Source organism: Protopterus annectens, chromosome 10.part0 (genome assembly GCF_019279795.1).
Source record: "Protopterus annectens isolate FY-2018-M chromosome 10.part0, PAN1.0, whole genome shotgun sequence".
Lineage (NCBI taxonomy): Eukaryota > Metazoa > Chordata > Ceratodontiformes > Protopteridae > Protopterus > Protopterus annectens.
The window spans coordinates 1,615,578,276-1,615,601,639 of record NC_056744.1 but is presented as its reverse complement, the minus strand read 5'-3'; the positions used below and the strand labels follow the sequence as shown (position 1 = coordinate 1,615,601,639).

The 23,364-nt window shown below is 40.3% G+C and overlaps 1 protein-coding gene across 3 annotated transcripts in view; it reads left to right on the top strand.

Moving 5' to 3' along the window:
* Positions 1 to 23,364, top strand: part of LOC122813794 (CD276 antigen-like) — a 361,991-nt gene that overhangs the window by 37,579 nt on the left and 301,048 nt on the right. For all 3 annotated transcript variants that reach the window (XM_044086302.1, XM_044086300.1, XM_044086301.1), the window contains one exon: positions 22,077 to 22,358. In XM_044086302.1, the coding sequence (XP_043942237.1) occupies positions 22,077 to 22,358 (282 nt within the window). The remainder of the gene's footprint in view (positions 1 to 22,076; positions 22,359 to 23,364) is intronic.

Sequence of the window (23,364 nt, the reverse complement as noted above, 5' to 3'; positions counted from 1 at the left end):
ATTTTCATATTATAGTCAAATCTATACAGAGCCCCAGACAGATGTTTGAAATAATGGTCAGCCAAGTGAGAAGTAATACTAAAACAATCCTGGATGCATTGTCTGAAGGAATGGAGCCCTGAGTATGACCCTGATGACCTGATACTGATGAGCAGCCTGGGATCTGGAAGAGCTGGGGAGGGAGGGAGGGAGTGGCTTTGCCTGTCTCCCACTCTAGGAGACAAGGTTATCTGCCTGTGATATGGGCATATCCTCAGTGACATTAACTTTGGCATTTGGGGCAGAAATAATTGATGTTATGTGTGGGGATATGTGTGATGTCACTAATTCTGTCCAGTTGGGGCATACCAGAAGATCCCCTGGTATGCAAGACCATCTGCTCTGCACTACTTCCCCTTCCCAACCCGCCATTGGTGTGGTTCCAGCCGAGGAAGATAGTACCAGAACACTTAAGGGAAAAATGGTGCAGCCAGGCTGCTGATGGTCAGGTGTGGGGCATGCATATAAGGGTAGGTGGAAAATAATGGTGCAATAAAAACACCTAATTTACTGAAGTAGCACTCATCAGTGCACCTACATGTGTTAATGCCAGTTTGAATTGCTGCTGCAGAAATATTAACAGTAAAACTCAATCCATAAACGCCTGGCTTAGTGACTATATAATCCTGAAACTGAGTAACAGGGTTTTTCCCCTTTTGAATGCCATGTATAATTGTGTTTTCAAATATTTTATCAGCAGCTGTCTTTCTTTAGTAAAAGATAACAAGACTGTTATGAAACAAGAAAAAAAAAGTTGGTTAAACTTGGCAAAGGCATATCATCCGAGAAAACAGTGAACCTTAAAAACGTAAATCCCTTTCTGAGGATGATATTATTTTTCACACGACTGTCCAAAACAAGGATATGCATCTGTTATCAAAATATCTCAATTCTCACCAACCTTGAAGCTGCTAAAGCTGCCACCTTACCAGCACCTTTGTGGTACCTATATTTTATCATCTATAAAAGACTTTCATCTAACATAAATTTGTGTATCTTTTATTTTTATATCTGTTTTGCTGCTGTTCTACCTGACCAACAAGTCTCCCTACCATCCTAAGATCAGACACTTCCCTGTTTGCCTGTGTGTGTGCGTTTGTGTGTGTGTGTGTGTGTGTGTGTGTGTGTGTGTGTGTGTGTGTGTGTGTGTGTGTGTGTGCGTGCGCATAATCCAGGCAGTCATGAGTGCGGTTTGTGCTTTTGCTGAAATCCCGACAATGAGAAAGTTTTCATCTTTTGGACTAAACCCATCGCTAGTGTTGTGAGTACTTGCATTACTGCAGGTGATTCCTGTACCCCCATGTCTATGCATGCATGCTTCCCAACATGTGTCAAGAGGGACAACCACTCCAGTTTAGGAGGCCAAACCCATGTCATTATTCTTTTGCTCCTTGCATCATGATGGGCCTCCACAGTCCAACCAAGTTCCAGTCAATGGATTAGAGGTGTGAGCCAGGTGGGAACCACCACCCTGCCCCTCCTTTGGTAGGTACACCCTTCCTTCCTGCCTGTACCATCAAGCACCCGGGAGCATGTTTTTGGAGATGTACCAATATGTATCCCTTCAAGCAATTACTGCAGAAAGCTTTAGAACAGGTCTTTGGAAAAATATGAATTAAATCAAAAATATTAAGTTATGATAAAGATTGTTTGTTTATCGACAGTAATACTTTATAGCATGTATTTTAGTATTAGAAAAAAAAATCCCCAAAAGTGGAAGTTGATATCCCTTGTTCCAAGAGTTCTTAGCTATTTGTGAAGTGATCTGAAATGGAAAATAAGTGCATGGAAAGAAAATGTTGTAAGAATTATATAAATAAGTGACTCTTTTGGTTGCCTTAATAGAGAAAAACAAAAACATCTAGAAAGCAAAAGTGATAGGGTGTGAGAGCAAACAGCAGGTCTGTCAGCACCCTAGCAAAAAGACAGAATAGCAGGAAAGAAATACGAATGATAATAAAACCAGAATATGTCTTGGCAAATGAAAGCTGTTGAGATGACTATGATATAACTCTGGTGTAAAGTGATTTTTTTTTTATATTTATTTATATTTGCGTACCAGTTTTAGGCTTTGTTGGAAACTTTTTTATTTTACTTTTTTAAAGGTTATTTAGTAAAGACTGTTTAAAACAAAATCAGCAGAACTACTTTGGGGGTGGTGGCTGTCTTAATGTATCGTAACATTTGGGTTTGTCTTCTTTATATTCTTTTTTCTGCCAGATTATTCATCATGTGATTTTGGTAGGTGCACAAGGTACTCTTATTGCAAGCGTTGTTAGGAGTTTTCATTGTTCCTTCTCGCTGCTCTTAATGTTTTACTTACTGCATTCATGCTACAGAAATGTTGTCTGCACGTGGTCTCACACCCTTTGGCTTTTTCTTCTTTACGTCAGTGAACTTTAGTCAAAACTTTAATAATCCTGAAACTGACTAACGTTTTTTTTCCCTCCTGTTGAATGCCATGTATACTTGTGTGGCTGTCTTTCTTTAGTAAAACAGATAAGACTGATGTGAAACAAGAAAAAAAAGATAAGTTGGTTAGACTTGGCAAAGGCATAGAAAGCAGGGAACCTGAAAAAGGTAAATCCCTTTGTGATACTGTTTTTCACGGTGTCCAAAACATGGATATGCATTTGTTATCAAAATACACAAATTCTCACCAACCTTCTTCTGTTTTTTCCTGGTCAGGGGTCGCCACAGTGAATCCTCTGTCCGCTCATGATTGGCAGTGGAGTTTTATGGTGTCAAGTTGCCAGCCCAGCACCCAACCTTCCACAGAAGGCATGCATTCACACCTAGGGCCAATTTAGAGTGTACAACCCACCTACAGCATGTCTTTGGAATGTGGGAGGAAACCAGAGCACTCAGAGGAAACCCACATGACCACAGGGAGGACATGCAGACTCCGTGCAGAAGGCACCCCAGCTGAGGATCGAACCAGAGAATCTCTTGCTGTGAGGCAGCAATGCTAACCCCTGCACCACTGTGGCCACCCTAAAAATTCTCACCAACCTTGATGTTGCTAAATATACCACCTTACCAGCACCTTTGTTGGTACCAATGTTTTATTCCCAGTAAAAAAAAAAAACTTTCATGTAATGTAAATTTATTCATTTACCCCTCAAAACTCTGATAAGGAGAATTCTTCCACACAGTCTTGGGCTCTCCACCAGAAAATGTTTTCTTTTTCGATTCATTAAACTTTAAGGGATTATTATCACTTGCCTAATATAGAATCTCTCTTCTCCTGATAATAACTGTGGAGCATGCCTTTCAACATGTTACAGCAAGAAATCCAGACAAAGACACAAATAATGGGGGGGGGCAAAGTCCCAAAAATAGGGGCGCTTTTTTAATATTGCTGTTACAAATTAGAAAGTTGATAGATTCACTGGTTTTGCATTAGCATGATTTTGCATTAGCATGAATTTTCTGAAGGATATAAAGTCTGAAACTCATATTGTTACTAATATTTTTATGACTTCATCCCTCAATGGTTTGGTAGTGATTTGGCAGAAAACCATAATTTAATGAGAAACTCACCAAAAATATGAGGCAAAAATCTGTGCAGTTGAAAGGTATGAGGTGGAGTGATGATGAGATTTCAGATTTAAAGTGAACAGTATGAGACTTTAAGGATGTAAGTAGTGATTATTACACTAGAGAAGCTTCACCACCTAAGGGGGGTGTTGGGATGTTTCCATTACATAAGCATGATTTAATAATTGTAGAAATCTTAAGGCAAATGCTGTTACTGTAGCTTCATCAGCATCTGACCAGAATAGGAAGCTCTCTGTGTCTCGTATCTTTACTCTGGTAAGAACTCTAAGTTACTGTTAGACCTCAGTTATATCAAATAATTTAACCCACATGGTTTTATGTTAAAGTTCCATCTTTGTGCAGGTTAATTGGTTACTAGTAGGGATGTTATGACAGAACAGAGAAATGAGTTCACATACTGAGATATTCATACGACACTATAGATGTTTCATCAAGGATTGCTGTGGCTGGAGTGGTGGGCCATGGTTAATTCTACCAGATAGGACATTGCTCTGTGAAAGGAAGCATAACCATTGGCTATGCTCTCTGAAGACTGCCACATAGTTAGGATGACTTTAGGGTAAGGGTTAGAGTGTTTTAGTTTTAAGGCTGGAATTAGAATTTTAGGGTTAAGGTTATACTTTTACAATTATTGTTGTTATTGTTACAGTTTTTCAGGTTAGGATTTTATAGTTAGTTTTACAGTTCTTGCATCAGTTTGTAAGGGATTCAATAAACAAGTAATGGTTTGAAAATGTTATTTTTGATTTGACTGGGTGGGTGTAACTCATTTCATTTGGCATGTACAAATAATGCATGTTCATCTAGTACGAGTAACCACTAGCAGGATCACGATGTTGAGAAATCGTATGAGGTTGAGAACATATTATAAGCTACATTACTTAATGCTCCAAAAGATATCTTGAAATCAGCCGATATCACTACTGAGTCAGAAAAAAAGTAAGTTAAGATCTTCATTCTTTTTGAAGAAATAGCACAGTGTCAAAAGAATTGCACAACATATAAGGCACTTGACAGGTTCTACAATAGTTGATAAAGGTTATTCAGTCACATTTGTTCAGAAATCCCGTGTGTCTTGTTCCACAGATACAGCAGGAGCAAAAAGCCTTACAGCTGATAGAAATGCTGGTGATGAAGAAAGTAATACAGAAGGTACCTTCCAGTCAGTGAGGTCAAGGATTTTATTTCATGCTATTTATAGCCCTAAAAATGAACAAAACCTTCAGAACAATGTTAAATGTTTCAGATTGATACAAGTTTGTAGATTCAAAATTTTTTAGAAGAACAAACGTATCATGAAATCTGTGGAAATGGGTGATGGCTAATTCACATTAGAGTGAAACCCTTTTGCAGAGAGTACATCAGATTTCAGAGTGTGCAATGTCACATCCATTTCCCCATGTATTTACCAAATGGTTAGTTCCAGAATTTGCACTCCTAAGAACTCAAAACATCTGTTTTCTGATGTCTGGTTGGTTGTTAAGGACAAAAAAGCTGCTAATTCTGCACATAGACCAAACAGATATAAAACATCTTCTCTGTCCGCTTTAACATCAGTAATTTTTTTTTTGGCAGCTTTGACAGATCAGAGTTGATTAAATTATTTCTTATTGGAGACAAACCATCAGATTTAGACAATCATGGCAGAAATTTCTCTACAAGAAGCCTTTATAGCAAGACGATCTGAGAGCCGTTTGGTGTATGTTTTGCAGTCTTTAGTCACTCGTGCAGGTACTTCACTTGAGACAGTAAGTGACATGTGAGAAATGTCTGGTAGCAGTCCAGTGATCCAGTGGGCATAAGGACTGCCATTCCTTAGGATGTAAAGAATTCCAGTGGTGACCTGATATAGTAAAAGTCTCCACTGTAATAACTGTACTGCCTCTATCCAAAATTCATTATCTAACAGCAGACTCCTATGATTAGGCAGTAGGTGTCCATTTAAGCAGCCTGTCAGTAGGATAACTGATGACATCAAGACAGATATATTTTATATCAACTTGAAGGATATGAAAGCAATGAACAAGGACTTAATATCAAGGCAGTCTTCAGCCTGGATGCCTTCAGGTCAAGACAGATAATACTCAAATCCAGCCGTAAGTTATCAGACAAGGAAGAACTAGATCCTTCCATCTCTGAGAAAGATACATCATAGGTAAGGAACAGAGGACTGGAGCTCATACTGCATCTTTCAGCAGTCTGCATTCCAGGTTTACAGAATCAACAGATTCCTTAAGTAATGAAATAACCTCGGCACAGAAATAAAAGCTGAATCCACACATTTCAATAAATTGTGCAGATGTGGGGTCTCCCAGAATGACCCTATTTGCTACATCTCATAACACTCACGGCACAGTATTTTGCTCCTTCCTTCCTTGTGAGGCCGTTTGGAAAACAAATTCATTCTGTTTGCCTGTTCCTCAGACTTTTAATTATTTTACACTGTTCCCTCTGATTCAGAAAGTGCTGGTAAAATTGAAACCAGATAAGGTCAGGCTAATTCTTCTAGTTCCCTCTTGGCCAAAACAATCATGGGATTCTTTGCTAATGACTGCAATCAGTCTTAATCCATGACCGTTGTTCAGTTCCTACCTGATTCATATCTCAATCTCCCAGTCTCAAAACTCTTAGTCTATCAGCGATGAGGACAGAATTCTGTTCCTAACAGCATCTCTTTTTCCACTCAAGTCTTTAAAACTTAAAAGGAAACTAAAAGGCCTAATATGGTTAAATCTTGCTTTCACAAGTGGATGGGATCTTTTTTCCTGGACTATGACTCTTGCTCTGGATCCTTTGCATTGAACTGTACTGAGACTGTAAAACTGCTTGAATCAATTGATTAATTCTTATCTTACTTGTAGAATCTCTGCTTGTCTAGTAACTTTTGCACAGTGTACAACAAAACCATCTGCTAACTTCTTTCTTAAATGATTCCTTTACTTAAGACCTTAAAAAGGCATATCTGCTGGATCCTTGGTGTAGATAAAACCTTGTGAAGCTGATGACTTGGGAATGATTAGCGGCCAGATACTTCACTAAATACTGGAGACTCCCTGTTGAAATATTGGCACTCGAAATGCTGAGTGCCAACATGAAAACAAAAAAAGAGAGACTGAATTTCAAAGATCGCTCTTCTTTAAATGTCTTTTTTTTTTTGCAGGAGAGACAAGCCCCCCCACACGCCCCATGATGGAGGCAAGCCCCCACACACACCCTGAACTTATATATACCAACTCTGACGAGATCATCATATCTCAGAGAAAGGGGGTATTTCAAGAAATAGCTATCTCAGACAGTGTGTGTAAATCCATTATTTTGGCCATTCATTCTCCGTGTTTCAGGACTCACTGTAGTGGGCCCTGACATTTCAAATGGCTCCTATGCTAGAAGATGGGTGCACACTACATGTTTTAGATAAGGTTTGGCATGACTGTGCTACACAGGATCCTATAATTGTCCCCTTCCCAGGGGTGTATTAAAACTGCTTGGCAACAACCTTAGATGTTTTTATTGTTACACTGACCATCATCAAAGATGATGATACAGTATTGTGTATGAATACTTTCCATAACCTTAGGGCTTTAAGGAGTGGTCACTGTAAAATTAAAGATAGTCTCCTTCCAGTCCAGTAAGGGTCTTGTACATTTTTTATAGCTGTTTTACTTGTTGGTTGCACATTTATAGTTCTGTTTTGGAAGTAAGTATTCTTTTAACTAGAGGACAATAGTTTAGTACTTCCATAAACCAATACTGATAAAACAAAAACTGGCAACAGCTGATGGAATAGCACCAAATAACATCATTCTGCGGTGGTACAGCGGTAGCGTTGTTACCTCACAGCAAGAGGTTCTCCCGTTCGATTCTCGGCTTGGCTTGGGAGTGCCTTCTGTGTGGAGTGTGCATGTCCTCTCTGCGGTTGGGTAGCGTTCGAAAGACATGCATGCGTAAATGGGCATACCTTCATTGAAGGTTGGGCGTCGAGCTGGCATATTGGTGTTTTGTAAAAATCTACTGCCAATCATTAGCGGACCGGAGTTCCGCTGTGGCGACCCCTTACCGGGAAAAAGCCGAAAGACCAACAACAACACCACACAATAAAACTATACGGTGCAAAGAACCAAAGTGATCTACTGTAATAAAAACTTTTAATTTCTGCTTTCATAATACAACTTCTTCAGAACACCTGGGTGTTACAAGTTCTTCCATAAGTCCCATTGGTTGCTGAAGGGGCTCAGAGTGATAAAAAAAAAACATGGCTCCAGACAATAGTGCTAGAAATGAGTGACATCTACACCAACAACAGTTCCATTAAAGAGTGGCATAAGACCAGTGTGGGCCTTCATAGGAAGAGTACAGCTGTTGCAAACTCTAGCCTGAAAAGAACAGAGTGGAACATGGGGAATTGCAAATGTTATGGTTTACTGTTAGTAACATCTCCTGTAAGTTCTGTTTTATGCACAGTTGCAATGGTGCACTAACAGACCATCCCACAACAAATGTTTATGTTTAATAGCAGGCAACACATACTGATAAACTAGAAGTAAATGCATCGCACCTCTGTTTACCAAGGGAAGTGAGCTTTTACAGTGCATTTAACGAAGGTGCATTAGGATTTTGCATAATTTCTTGTAGTGAAAATAAAGCTGTATCTTTGATAAGTGATGTTGTTAATAATCCTGAGTCATGAGATTACACCAAAAACTAATATACTAAAGAGATTATTCTATTCCTTTTATGCTCATATTGATATTGTATGAGGAAGGGGGAACATGTGATCTCTTCCTTTATCTATGTAAAGATTAGCATAATGACCTTTTTGAAATTTGAGAAAACTAGCTATTTTCATAAGTAAAGGTTTCACGTGAGATTTATGATGAGATAGTTTCACGGCAGAACCTCCAGTTCAGTAGAGACAGATTACAGAAGCCTGAGTAGAGTAACCCTGAGATTCAGAGAATTTCTCTGTCCATGCTGATTGCACAGTGTGGGTTGGTCAGTTAACATGACCGAGAGAGATTCCAGTAATGAGACAAGGTAAAGCCTCATTAGTGGTTCATTACCAAATTTCTGACTGAAACACTGCACTGTCAGACCTGACGGCAGTAGTGATGTTCTTCATTAGATCACGGCTGCAGTATTGCTAACTAATGGTCAGTGATACCGTATGTCCAGCCAGTTTACAAAAGCTTGGGCTCCTTCTTTCACCGTATGTGCAACCTCCAATTTATAGATGAGACTAAGTGCTGGTACACAAGGGACGTATGGGCATGACATTTCTCAGACCTTTCTTGCCGTGAGTCCATGAAGGAAAGCTACAACTTTTACTGCAGTCTGTCAGTCCTATGGCCTGTGTCAGTTTCATTTATTGTGGGCAAATAAGGATCCCCATTGGGGACCATTCCTGTTTCCTATTTTTTTTTATATAAAAAAAACGTTCAATTTCATAGCAGCTAAGAGCAGAAAATGTGATGTGGTTGGCAGACCCCCAGGACATAAATTTAGGGACTGTTCTGTCTGTAAATCCTGTGTGTCTAAAACTATTGAAAATCATTTATCTTTTTTAAACATTTACCTTGAGAATAAAAAGCTTAAACAAATAGAGAAAGGAAGGATGACCTCCGAGTTGTCACTCAGCAGCCATGTAAAAACGTAGGAAGCGTAAGAGTCTAAGGTTTCGGTTGTCGGGTCAGAGTCGACTTCTCTGTTGAGGTACATGTTTAGCTGTAGACCATTCAGCATTTCCTTCTGTTCCTGGTATCGTGATCCTCCAGAAGCTGATAAGGTATAGGCTTTAGACACATCCACCAAACCAGCCAGATAGCTGGCAAGCTCACAAACAGGGAATCCTGGCAGGGCATTTCTTGCAGATGGTATACACAGGTCATCATTTGAGAGGATGTCCGGAGTGCTCTTATTGAGGTATGTCAGAAGTGTGCCTCTCCTTGACGTTTGTCTGCAGATATTTCTGTTACTCCCTCTCCTTATGTTCAACAACAGGAGTCGTACAGTTTTTCCAAGCACCTTTTTAAAGCCCTGATGTCTCTGCAACATCCACAGTTTTTATCTTCTACTTCCTCTACCCCTCAGAAAAGGAGAGATTCCTTTTCCTCTGATTCAGTCCCGTACAGAATTGGAGTCAGAATATTAGGGCAGTCTTTCTCTTGACTCTCCTTTGAAAAAATTGTCTTTTGGTGACACTATTCTGAAAATAATACAACATTTCCATTGGGAGAGCAAATAAGTTTCAGATTTGCAAAAAAGATATCATGACTTACTGAACGTGGATGCCTGTAAGCCTTAACTGTTTCTTGTGTGCTGGATGGCCTGCAAGATACCTTCTTGTCTGCAGTCCTGATGCCTGAGTCATGGCCACCTGCACTTAAAAAACCCTGATAGTTTTTATAAAGTGCCAGAGTCACACAAGCATTTATATAAAAATCCCTTCTCTGACTCCGGTGTGATTTCAGTGGAATTTGATAAGGCTTCAAAGCTTCTACCATCTACTATTGCTCTGTCCAATGATAAAAACAGCAAAGCTTTGGATCAGTATGGAAAGAAAATGTACACCTAACCTCTTTTCTGTACATAAACTACCAGACACATATAGGTTCATAGGTAGGTACTAGGCTATTGGCCCAAGGGCCTAAGTAAGCCTAGCCAACAAGGTTACCTGACTTTCCCCACCCAAGAAGTTTATTTTCCTGTGCCCCTGTCGAGCAGAGCCACAGACATGATCCCTGGGGTGAATTTCCTATTTCTCATCCACTCATCAAGATTTTTCTTGACGAGTGCTAATGAGGAACTCTGCTCGACATAGATGGGTAGCTTGTTCCAGAGTATGGGAAGTCTCTGGGACAGGAATCTATCCCTATAGCATGTTCTGTTTATTGTAGTGACAAGGTTTAAGTCCCTAGAGCATGCTGTAGCATGTCCAACAGCTCTGGGTTTGACATAGCTTTGTATGTTAGGCAGAGATCACCTCGGAGTAGGCGATATGCTATGGAGTAAAGCTAGAGTTTTTTGAGATGGTCAGCGTAGGGCATCTGTTTGAGGCCAGTAATCCTCTTTGTGAGGTACTTCTGTGGCCTTTCCAGCTGTTGTATAGGTCTTCTGAGGTACATTCCAAAAGGGGTATTGTATTCTATAATGGGTCTAATGAGTGACTAGTACAGGGGAACAAAAACATCTTTTTTTCCTGGATGAGGAACGTAGAAGGATTTCCTGACCACTGTGGCAATGTGATTATCAAACAAGAGACTACTGTCCATCTGGGTCCCAAGGTCTCATCACATTTTTGGTGTTAAGTAGACTGCCGCCTATGTGGTAGTTCAGTGGGTGGGAGGTTGGCAATGGGTAGGAGGTTGGCATAATGGTTAAGGTGTTTGCCTTACAGACACAAGGTACAGGGTTTGATTCTCACAGGGGGTAATTGGCTAGGCTTAAAATAGCCCACAAGGGCAGCTAGGCTAGTACTACTCTATGAACCAATCTATGGGTACAGAGTTTTTACCAGAGGGGATGACAGTGCACTTTTTGGCATTAAGCTTGAGGCCATGGCTCTGACACCAGGCATCTGTCTCAGTGAAGCCCTTCTGTAGGATGTCCACATCGTTTGGGGACTCGACTATGGCTCCTAGTTTGCAGTCATCTGAGAACTTCATTAGCCAGAGACCTTCTTTGTTAGCCTGTACTTCAGAGAAGTAGATGCCAAACTGGAGAGGACCCAGGACTGAACCCTCTGGTACTCCACTTGTCACTGGTTTGAAGTCTGATTTGGAGTCTGCAACTTTTACAGTGTGGGTTCTGTTAGTGAGCCAGTTGTCAACCCATCTTGTGACGTAGGGATCTATGCCTAGTTTAGTGATTTTATCTATAATTCCATAATGGGGGATGGTGTCGAAAGCCTTGGCGAGGTCAAGATAGGCTGTGTGAACCACCTTATCCTCGTCTACGGCTTTGCTGACTGCCTCAAAGTTAATCTGGTTCAGGAGACATGATCTGCCTTTCACAAACCCGAACCGGGTGGGGTCCAGAGTTTGGAGGTTACCAATGTCTTTGTTTATATGTTCCATGATGATACGTTCCATGGCCTTGCAGACCAGGCTCATCAGGCTAATAGGGTGATAGTTCCCGGGTCCATGGTGGCTCCCCATTTGTGGAGTGGGATAACTGTTGCTGTGCACCATTCAATGGGCACAAAGCCTGACATGAGGTTATGATTGAACATGGTACTTAGGTGGAGAGCCAGTTTATTCTGAAGTTCATGTAAAACGCAGCCTGGGATATTGTCCGGTCCCATGGATGCTGTGTTCTTGGCTTTAGTGAGTGCAGTTTTTACCTGCGTAGTTGTGATTACAGGGACTCTGCATTCTTCCAGTATAGATATGGGCCCTTTAGGGGGTGAAAGGGGGGTAAAGGTAGCACTGAACCTATCTGCCAGGATATTGGCAATATCAGTTGGTTCTGTAATTTTCGTGCCATTGTGCTGTAACTCAGAGCAGATCTGGGTGTTGCCATTAAGATTCTTGACATAGCTATAGAATGCTTTGTGGTTGTCTGTAGAATCAGTGGTGATTTTGTTTTTGTAACTAGCTTTGGAGGATTTTGAGGGATCTCAGCTTCTTACTGAGGCTGACCAGGGAGCTCCTCCACTCCTGGGATTTTACTCTTTTGCAACAATTTCTTCCTTCTGTTGTAGAGTTTGTTTATGGCGGGAGACCACCAGATTAACTTCCTTTTTTTGGAGGATAGTGTCTTGGTTCTGTTAGGGATAGCACGATCCATGCACTCATGTAAGTGCTTAGAGTACATTTGTGCAGGATTCCGCAGTCATAACTGTATTGTCCATCTGCATGGGTGTCATGAAGTTCACCACTTTTGTCTTAAGAATGTGAAGTTGGCTTTGGAGAAATTTTTTAAGGTGGTTTCCTTAATGGGGGGTGGGGGTGGGATGTAGATATCTAGGGTGATTAGCTTATGGTCGGATCTGACCAAGAAGCAGTTGACTTCAGGTGTGGAGCACTGGTCACTCACGTTGGTAATGACTAGGTCTAGGATATTGTTGCCCCTGGTGGGGGTGTGGATAAGTTGATCCAGGGCATTGGAATTTATGAATTCCAGAAAGCGTTGAGCAAAGGAGTTGGTACATGAGTAGTTTTCCCAGTTAATGGTGGGGTAGTTGAAATCACCTATTATTAGGGTGTTTGGTTGAACCCTAATATTTTCCAGTATATCAAAAAAAGAGGAGTGGGAATCCTGGGGCATGGTGGGGGATCTATAGCAAGCTACAATTTGGATTGCAGTTTTGCCCAGGGTTAGTTGTAATTGGATAATCTCGGATGCATTTTGCTGAGCAGCTAGCTTGGAGGTGTGGATATCCTTAATGAATATGGACACACCTCCGCCTTTAGTGTTCCGGTCCAGGTTAGATGGCCGAAAGGTGTGGTATGAATTATATCCTGATAATGCAGAGGTGCTCTCTGGAGCCTTGAACCAGGTCTCGGTCACTGCAAAGATATCTGTGTTCTCCATTTTAAGGAGTGCCTTGAGTGAGTGCATTCTGAGCTTTAGACTTCTAGTACTGAGTAGCATTACCCTCAGTTTTTGCTTGCCTGTACCTGTTACGGTGGTGAATTTGTCATTTGAACCTTGCCTAAAAAGGCACTATAGGGGCGGCAAGAGCCTTAGCCAGTATCCAGAATCCCAGGGGCGACAGGTGCAGGCCATCTCTGGCAAAACATCGTGGTCTGTTGACCATGTTGTCCCAGGCAGGCAGATACTGGATCCCCTTAGAATGACACCAGAAGCTTAGCCAATTGTTGAAGTCATTCATTTTGCCCTTGTACAGTGGTATCATTCTGGATGATGGCAGGATGCTATGCAGGGCTAGCGTCATACCTGCCTGGGCTACAAGATTGGAGAGCTCTTCATGTCTCTTTTCATGTAGTCCAGGGAGGTACATCTCAGGTCATTCACACCAACATGGACAATGATAGTCATATTTGTACTTGTGGAGTGACCTGAGTGCTTGGGTTATGTGGCGGTTCCTGGCATCCAACAGGCAGCTGACAGTAACCTTCTCCTTGTTTAGCCTGGTGAGTGGGACATCAGTGTGCCTTATAGTCACCTATGACTAGTGTGTTGGGTACGTTGTTTTGCCTTATGGCCTGTGGTTGAGTGGCACACTGAATCTGTGGGCTATGTCATTTGTGTTGTGTTGGGGAGGTGGAGGTTGCTTGCGTTTCTGCTTTGGAGGTCTCTGTTGTTTGGACAGATTATTATTGAGAACCTCTGCAAATGTTTTTGTGTTTCTATGTTTGGATTTTGGTGCTGTAGGTTTAATGGGACTATGTGATGAGTGTAGTGTGGTACAAGTGTTGAGCTTCTCCTCTTAACTGTCAAGTTCAGTCTTGGTTGGAGAGAGCTTTGCCTCCAGTTTGGCTAGATAATTGCCTCTCTCAAGTTGTAGTGTTGGGTGGTAGGAGGCGAGAGTTGTCTGTGTACATGAGGCAATTGCTATATTGCCCCAAGATGCCCAGATTCATCAGGTAGACAGGAGAAAACTCCGGGAGCTGACCCTTGGACATGCCTGAATAAAAAACTATTTTCCTCTAGACAAATGAGGAAAGTACAAAAACTGATTTCCTCCAGGTAATGAGCAAGGCTGAGTGCTGTAGTAACTTGTAGCTTATTTACAGCTTTCAATAAGTTCTGAGCAAGTGCTGAGCTCGGAGAAACAGATTCAAGTGCTAAAACTAATAAACTGGCTAATTCTAAGGGAAAATTTGAAGCGCAGACGTTTTGGCACCGGGAATAGTTTAACCCTAGCTAAGCAGTGTTGTGTGATGCACAAATTTGCTCAAACATGGGGTTTTAACTCAAAGTTTAAAGGGATAGAAATCAGCTCAAAACGGCCAATAATGTTCAGTTTCAGAGCTGGAAACCACTTGCGACAGATAGGCTGCTCAATGCTTACCACTCTCACTGATAAGCAGAAAGACATCCCAATAGCACAACAAGGTCTGGACAACTCAGAAACACAAATTAAAGTCCTGAAACCAGCAAATCTGGGATCTGGACTATTCTAGTATAGGAAAAGGCAGAAAATGAGCAAAACAGATATTTTTTTTTTTTTTTTTTGTGAATTTAAGCAGAAAAATACAATTTAACAGTAAATATGCACAAATATGCAAAAAGTCTCTCCTCCTTGTTTCTGGTGTTGTAGTAGTCTGCAGGATGCCCAAACAGGATCCTCCGAGCTAAAACAAGCCCTATGAATAGGACAAGCTTATATGACTAGATACTTGTCCATTTTTGACACCATGAATAAGATCATTTCAGATATTCCTGACTCTAATAAGAAAAATGCTTACAGAACCATGTAATGTCGCACAGAGACATAAAGCCCTTACTGTGATCCAGATGACCAGCATTCAGTTAGGAGGCATGGGAGGTGAGGCTCGGGAGGATGGTAATGGAGCAGCATATAGCATGCAAATCGGGGGGGGGGGGTGGCTTGGTTCTCTGAGTGACAGCCAATGGGAGCTCTGGGTGGTACAGTCAGCTTAGTCTAGGCCAGAGGGATGTGCTACCACCATCCGTCAGTAGCTGCGTAGGTCTGAAGGGTCTCCCATGGGTAAGTTTACATGCCCCCCCTCCACTAAACTGGTAGCCTTTGCATCCATCAGAGCCACTGTGATGGGATTAGGGGCACTAGAGGGTCAGGAAAGGGTACCTGTATGTTTGCATGGATAATGTCAGTAATCAACTCTTGCCTTACAGTGGGGCAAAAAATGTTAATGAAATCTCGCTCCACCTTTGCCTTACAGTGGGGCATAAAATGTTAGTGAAATCTCGCTCCACCCTGTAGGAATGAATGGGCCAACTTTTCATCGATAGTGATGGCTGGCAGACATGAGGGGTATAAAAACATGTATAACAGAATATGCTTAATTCAGCTACACAAGCAGCAAGACATTCTGTTTAAGTGTGGCTGCAATGCTGCAGATGCATCTGCCAGGGCAGCAACTGCTGAATCTGTTCTTAGGAAGTATTTCTAGCTTTGCTTCAGTCCTTGTCAGATGTTAAAGCTAAACTTTTGGATCCCCCTTTAGAGTCAACCTTTCTGGAACAGGTTCAGCTGAAAATTTCTAAAAAAATTGCAAGAAAGTAGAAAATTATGAAAGATGTTAAACACCTTGTTCTGTTCCCAATACCAAAGCTTCAGAGGAATCACCCCTCTAAAAGTAGACTTTTTTTATATAAAACAAAAATCTCAACAGAAAGGAAAGACATTTCCCTAAGAAAAAATGGCAGGACAAATGTAAGGTAGATTTAAAGGATCCAAAGGACCCTCTAGTGACAAAAGTTCCAATTTATTTCTCCTGTTGCACCTCTTCCCCTCTAATCCTCACCTCAGAAAACTCCCTGCCATTCTTTCAGAAAAGCTTTCTCAGTGCTGTACCCTTTAAAGAATGATAATCTCAGACACCTGGGTACTGAACATCATCGAAAATAAGTACAGCCTTACTTGGAATCCCCCAGTCCCTTCTGACATTCTCCAAGTACCCCCAAGCCAGCAACACCAGTTACTAATGATTTTTCCCACAGGCTTATTTGGTTACCTTGGGTCTGAAGAACTTCAACCTTTACATTCCTATCCATCCAAATCACTGAAAGTTCTTATAAGTTTGTACTTTGGGATTTCATTTTCAATTCTTTGTTTTGTCTTTGGTCTTTTCACAGCTTTAGAAGTATTCGCAAAAATGTCTTAAGCTCTGTGGTGTCATTCTTTAAACTCCAGGGTCTCCACATCTACCCTTTTGACAATTATTTCATCTAGGCAAATTCAATTAAAAAATGTGCAGGACCTACCATTTTTAGTAGATCTGCTACTTCACCTAGGTTTTGCTTTAAATCTGAAGAAATCCACCCTTCAACCTTCTCAGAACCTAGTTTTTTTCTAGGATGTCATATGGAAACTTCATTCCTCAGGAAAAATCCAGTTTCTGACTTTGCTGTCCTCTTAAATCTAGAAATGACCTCTGCTAGACAGATTCTGAGAGCACTGGAGTATATGGTATCAGTGATGTAAATGATTCCCTTGGCCTAACACCACATGAGGAAGATTAAGTAGTACCTCAAACCAATTTAGATGTAGCACTGCTACCCTCTGACATTCCCGAGTCCCCTCTTGCTATTTGTGAAGAAAATTCCATTTGTGGATCAACCAGATCAACCAGATCAACCAGATAACACTCACTCCAGGTGTGTGTCTTTTCTGGTCCTTGTCATCTAGACAAGACAGATGCAATCACTTAAACATCTAAGACATTAAAGCCTCAATTTTTGCCTACAGACTCTTCACCATCTCTGATCTCCAGGGACCTTGCAAGTCCAGACAATACAATAGTCTTGTGGTATAATCACAAGGCAAGGGGGGGTGGACAACAACCTGCCATCCCTGCAGGCTAACCATGATGGCTTGGAAGTTTGCTATTCAGCGCAATCTTTTTTTTCAATCAATTTACATCCCATCAGAATTGAATTCATTACCAGATTATTGGAGCAGATCCAAGGCAGGCCAGTATGAATGGATATTTAACAAAACGATGTTCCAACAAATTGTCCATCAGTGGTGAATTCCCCAGACAAATCTTTTTGCCTTCACTCTGAACAGACAACTCATATTGTTCTGTTAGAGTTACATGCTGGGAAGCATGGAAAATGGACACATTATCAATCTCATGGAAAGGGAAATTTCTTTATGCCTTCCCTTTCCCGTCATTCAAAGCATCCTTGTGAATATCCAGAAAGGCATCTGCTGGGGACTTTTTTTTTTTACCCAGAAAACATTGGTTCTCCCTTTTTTCATCCAGCCGAAGACCATCACAATTTACTCCTTAGAATGTATCTAGTCACACAACAAAAGGGCTCTCTCATTCATCCAAACCTACAAACTCTCAATGTCATGGTTTGTATGATAGGCTAATCCCAGTCAGCCACCTCTATTCTGAGGATGTGCTACAGGTAAAGGAGGAGTCAGAAAACCTGATACAAGAAAATCTTCCATTTCTAAATTGAAATTTTTTTTTCTGGTACTACAAGAGAGAACAGGACCCTTATTAAATGGGTATCCATATCATCCACAAATGTTTGTATGAGCTGCTTAATACAGTCATTCCTCCTCTTTAGGTCCTGAACTTTGTACTTTTGAACCAGCCTTTTCTGATTCTATGAGATTCTGTACTTGGAAGGCAGTCTTGTATGTGGTTTTGACATCTGCTAAAGGGGTATAAAAGTTACAAGCTCTCTCCATCCTTTTTGATTTTTCATAAAGACAGTTACCTTAGACTAACCTTTCTTTTATGCCTAAGGTAGGCAGAGAAATGTCTTTGCACCAGTCCATTCATCTTCATTTTTTCCTAACACTCAAAATAGGGAGGGAAATATTAATTTCCTTGATGTTCACAGACAACTAAAGTTTTATTTGGACAAAATAAAGGCATTCAGAGAATTCAGCCAATTACTGGTTTCCTTTGAAAAAAAAAAAAACAGATTTTACTGGGTCAAAGCAAGCCATCTCTAGGTGAATTTCTCTTGCTATACCCTTATTTAGTTTTTTCCATGGAAAATCCCTCCAAGGTCGGGCCAAAGTTGCTTCTACTATAGCTGTTGCCTCTACAGGAGCCTTTTTCAAGGGTCTAGATTTGAGAGCTATTCTGGAAGTAGCCAGGTGGTCATCCTACCATACCTTTACTAACATTACATGATAGATGCCTTTTTGAGAGCCAGAACTGGTTCTGCCACATCCATTCTTCCGCGGATACTGTACTCCACCTCTGCACCTTGGTCCTCCTCCCTACCAGTATGAAAGTTTGAGATCCATCCCATTACTAAGCAATACTGCATCAGTGATCTAATGAGAACACAGAACAGTTGTGTAAGAACTTACCATACCAGTAGATGTTTGAATATATTGCTGTTGCAGTATATGCACCCACCTTTCTTCCCCCATGTTTGTTTTATTTTATTTTATTTTTTTTACTTTAGATTGCCAAGGTGGACCTATTTTTTTACTATTCCTCTGACTGTACTTGTGCATCTGAGTCCTTTTTTCCCTAGAGCATTAGCCTCAGAACATTTTCCTTGCACAAGAATGCTCGGAGGAACTTCATGCCCATACATCCCTTATGAGTCAGTACATATTCCTGTGCATAGGTTGTAGGTGGGAAGTACAGCACAGTGGAAGCAGCCCAAACTTTTGTAAACTGGCTGGATGTTGGTACCATTGGCAGGATGCATCCCATTAGTAAGCAATACTGTAACAGTGATCTATTTGAAGGTTTACTGTTGAAACGCAAATTGTCGAAAGACAGTTGTGCGGAAGTACATTTTCAAGTTTTGGGATAGCCGAAGAAAAATGGGTCGAATGTGCAATGAGCAAATGCACATTGACATTCACTCATTGCAGATTCGGCATTTTGGGTGCGGTGTGCACTATAGTGGGGATCGGGAAATAGACCCCTTCCCCACTGTAGTGCGACCTCGGAGTTAGAATATTAAAGTAGAGGGAGTTTGGGGGGGCACAGCCCCCCATATGGGTGCAGGGGGGCTTTCTCCCCTGCATTATATTGTGTTTTCGACATCTGAGTTCGATTTGCTGTTCATCGTAGTTCAGAGAGTTCGACAATCTGGAATCGGCTTTTCGGTTCGCCAACTGGCTTTTTGAAAAGCTGGTTTTCAACATTTCAAAGATAAACCATTTGAACACCTACTGTTTTGGTAAATTTTTACACAGCTGTGCTCTCTCCTCACTCCCACATCCCCCGTTTACATGCACTCAGAGGCGTGAAAGGGTGACTTGCCTTGTTTTGATGTCTTTCACTTTTTTTTAATCCTAGAGTAAAACTACTTGGCCAAGAGATTTTCCGAATCATTTGGCCAAGCAAATTGGGATCCATGGACATTTCTGGGCATTGGCTACTCTCTTTCTGCTATATTAGTGTGTGCTTTCTCTTGTGAGGCAGATCTCTGTGCTATGACCCCTGAGTAGGAAACCATAAAGGTGTGCTGCTCTAAGAATCAGAAAGGGTTAGCTAAATGCAGACACCTTCTGAGATAAGACTTCTACATCAAGCTAGGCATTTCTAATTTCCAGAGTGTGTCTGAATCTTAAAATCCCATTAGTTTCAATAGTTTTAGTACAGTAGTTGCACCTGCTCACAAAAGCTATACAGTAAATTATTCATAATTAGAAAAGAAAGTTGAATCTGTGCTGCAGTTTGTTTATAAACCTGAAGTTTAATAGTTTAATTCTTAAAGGCAGTAACCATATAGACAGTGTATATATATATATATATATATATATATATATATATATATATATATATTAATTGCAACATTAAACACTAAAAGAAACAAACTGTCAGTGGAAAAACATTTGTGCAGCATTCTGGTGAGCAAGCCTTTTGCACTCCCATTGTTGCAACCCCCCACTTGCCTTCTGTCAATGTGAAATCTCAAATCACTGAGATCATTTTTGTGGGAAAGTCAAATGTTTCTTATGTCTGAGGTGCTCAGTTTCAGAGCTGGATTACATAGGGGAGATTATGCAAGCCCTGGTATGAGTGATGGAAGCCGTGTTTATGCTTAAGATTCTGTGTTTATTGTTTTAACAGAATGGGTAGTTTAATACACTTATTGGTCGGTGACCTTTTTGATGTGCTTAAACCTGCATAATTTCAAACCTGTACAGTTTTAAGAGGGAGTGTAATTCAAATCACCAATATGGCACCTTGAGTGATATTTCTGCAGAGTAAGTGCCACTGTACTTACATATTGCAAAAAAGTGTCTGTGGCTTTAGAGATGCTAAACTGGAATGTAAAACTCTGGTGGCTGATGGATGCAGGAAGCTGATGAATGGGCAGGGCCATAGAATGGGACAACACACACACACACACACACACACACACACACACACACACACACACACACATGCAGTTGTATGCATACAAAGGCATATGTAGAACCAGACATAATTTATTTATTTATTTCCAGTTTGATTACCGGGGAAGTCCACTGGGCCCAAAGGACCCGTTTTCAGTGGAGGCCCGGGGAGGAAAGCTCCAAGATACAAAATACAGTACAGATACAAGGGATACAGAAAATATAACAGATACATTATAAAAACAATTTAATACTTATGTACAGTCAGAGTAGGACATAGTCCGACAGAAATTCATTGAGATTGATTTTTAGAGTTTTACAGATTCCTTTAAGAAAATATTTTTATATAGTATGTGTGGAAACACTTATACATGAAAGCCTTTGGAGTAGATATGAAAACAAACATTTGGCAAGCCTTTGAAGTAGATATGAAAACAAACATTTGAGAGGACTCATTTAAAGTAAGATGCTATATACAATATTTACAGAGTTGAGTCATGTGATAAATAGTTCTGGAAGTTGTAGAGAGCGTAGGTATATTCATAGTGAAGGAAGTTATAGGAAATTTAGAGAACTTGGGAACCTGGGAGAGCAACTCCTGAGGGGAATAAGTTATGATGGATAATGTGGAGTAATTGCCTTATTCATTTTGAAGGAATATACCTAAGTGGTTTGAAATGTTCCCAGCCATAAATATGCTGATTCTTTTAGCAAAAAACAGAACTCTGCATACATATAGTATGCAGCTGTGTGAGTACTGAGTCCCCAAATGGGAAAGTGGGCTCCCTTTTGACATGGTGAAAAAAAGACCGAAAATACAGAAGAATGAATCTTGATAATTTCTCTTCTCCTAAAAACTTCTTTGTGCAGGGGACAAGCCCCCTCCCACACTCACTGAACTTATATATACCAGCTATGAGATTGCCATACCTCGAAGAAAAGGGAATATTCAGAGAAATGGCATCTCAGACTTAGTATATGTAAGTCCACTCTTTCGGCCATTCAATCTTTGTACATTTACCAGGAAAGCCATCTATTATATAGAAAGTAAAGTGAAAGCATGTAAAAGAGCATTTTTAATCAACCTTTTATTTAGAAGGTGCTGCAACCCAGCAGCCTAGTACCAGGAGATTCCCTTGATAATTTGATATAAAATAAGGATCTGTCCTGATAGTATTCTTAACAACTGTAAAGTAATACTGAACTGACATCTTTATGTATGGCTACCAAAACAATGGTCTTGTTAATGTTGTATGGTATCGACTGTTGCAGCAAGTGACAAAATAACAGGATTTTGAGATTTGAGGATTTTAACATTTCAGTGTGCTTGGATGAGTTTTTGGTTTAGTGTAAATAGAGTCAGGCATTTACCATTCATCTAATGAAATTAACATGTGGCAGCAGTTTCTTTTATAATCATTTGAACTTAATATACAGCATGTTTTTTAAACTTGGAATAATTGGGACTTTTGATGTACTTTTAGTGCCAGTACATTGCTTTGACTTGTCTGTACACCTTCTATTTCAGCCCCGTACTCTATCCCTGTGGTAACTGGCCTGAATAAGACAGAGGAAATATCACTACATTGCATTTCCTATGGTGGTTACCCAGAAGGTCAGCTCATGTGGCATTATAGGAATGGCAGCATATTGACTGAGTCTGTGTCAACACAGCACATCAGTAATGGAATGGGTGCTTTTGTTATCAACAGCACCTTATCGCTGAGAATACAGCAGAGCGATGACATCTGTTGTTCAGTGAGCCACACAGATTTATTACAGAGTTGGACAACATGCCAAGCCCTGACAGGTAAATTAATATGTTCTCATGTGCAGAGCTGTACTGACTGTTTCAGATATGTAAATGTGAACATGTTATAGAATATTTTTATTAAATATTTAAGTTTATTTTTATACTACTGTAGGACAACTAGAATGATATAAATGTAATTAGCCACCTTTTTTTACAGCCATGAAGCATTTGCTTATATTTTGCAGTACTTTGAGCTTTGCAATATGCATATCACATACAATTGTATATTCTGTATGTATAAGTTTATATTGTATATTTAAGCACTAGTAATGCTTGCAGTCACATAAGTATTGCTTTATATTTTATTTATTTGGTTACTGTGTCACACCTTGGGTATGTATTATACATGCAAACTCCATGTCCTTCATGCCATTTTTATTTTATTCTTAATTGCATTTCTTACTTCTTATTATCCTCGCCATTGTGACGCTGGTCATGGCTGAAACGTCTCTAGACCAGATCACGTACCCAGTTAATACACTGCTAATAAAAAAATGTACCTGTGTGTGTGTGTGTGTGTGTGTGTGTGTGTGTGTGTGTGTGTGTGTGTATATATATATATATATATATATATATATATATATATATATATATATGTATATATATAGAGAGAGAGAGAGTTATATTTTTACGGTTCCCCTTTATAATCTTGAAATTCTGAAATCTCGAATTTCAGTATTTTGTGACCATAAAGGTGAATTTTTAAAATGTCGAACGTGCATAATCGCGAATTCGAATATTTCCAATTTGCAGTTATGGCTTTACGTTACGTGACGTGCACTTTTTGGTTTAGATGTTTGGCGTAGTGTATGGATTTACGTGGAATCTAAGGTAAGTGAGTGTTTGGTAAGGATTTTAGGTGGGAGTTTGAGTGTATGTGAGATTGTAAGTCGTATGTGTGGGTTAGGGTAGGAAGGTGAACGTATGAGTGTGTAATTGTTGGATGTGTTGGTGTTTGCCCATGTGTGATGTGTGTGTATGTGCAAGGGACTGTGGAATGTCT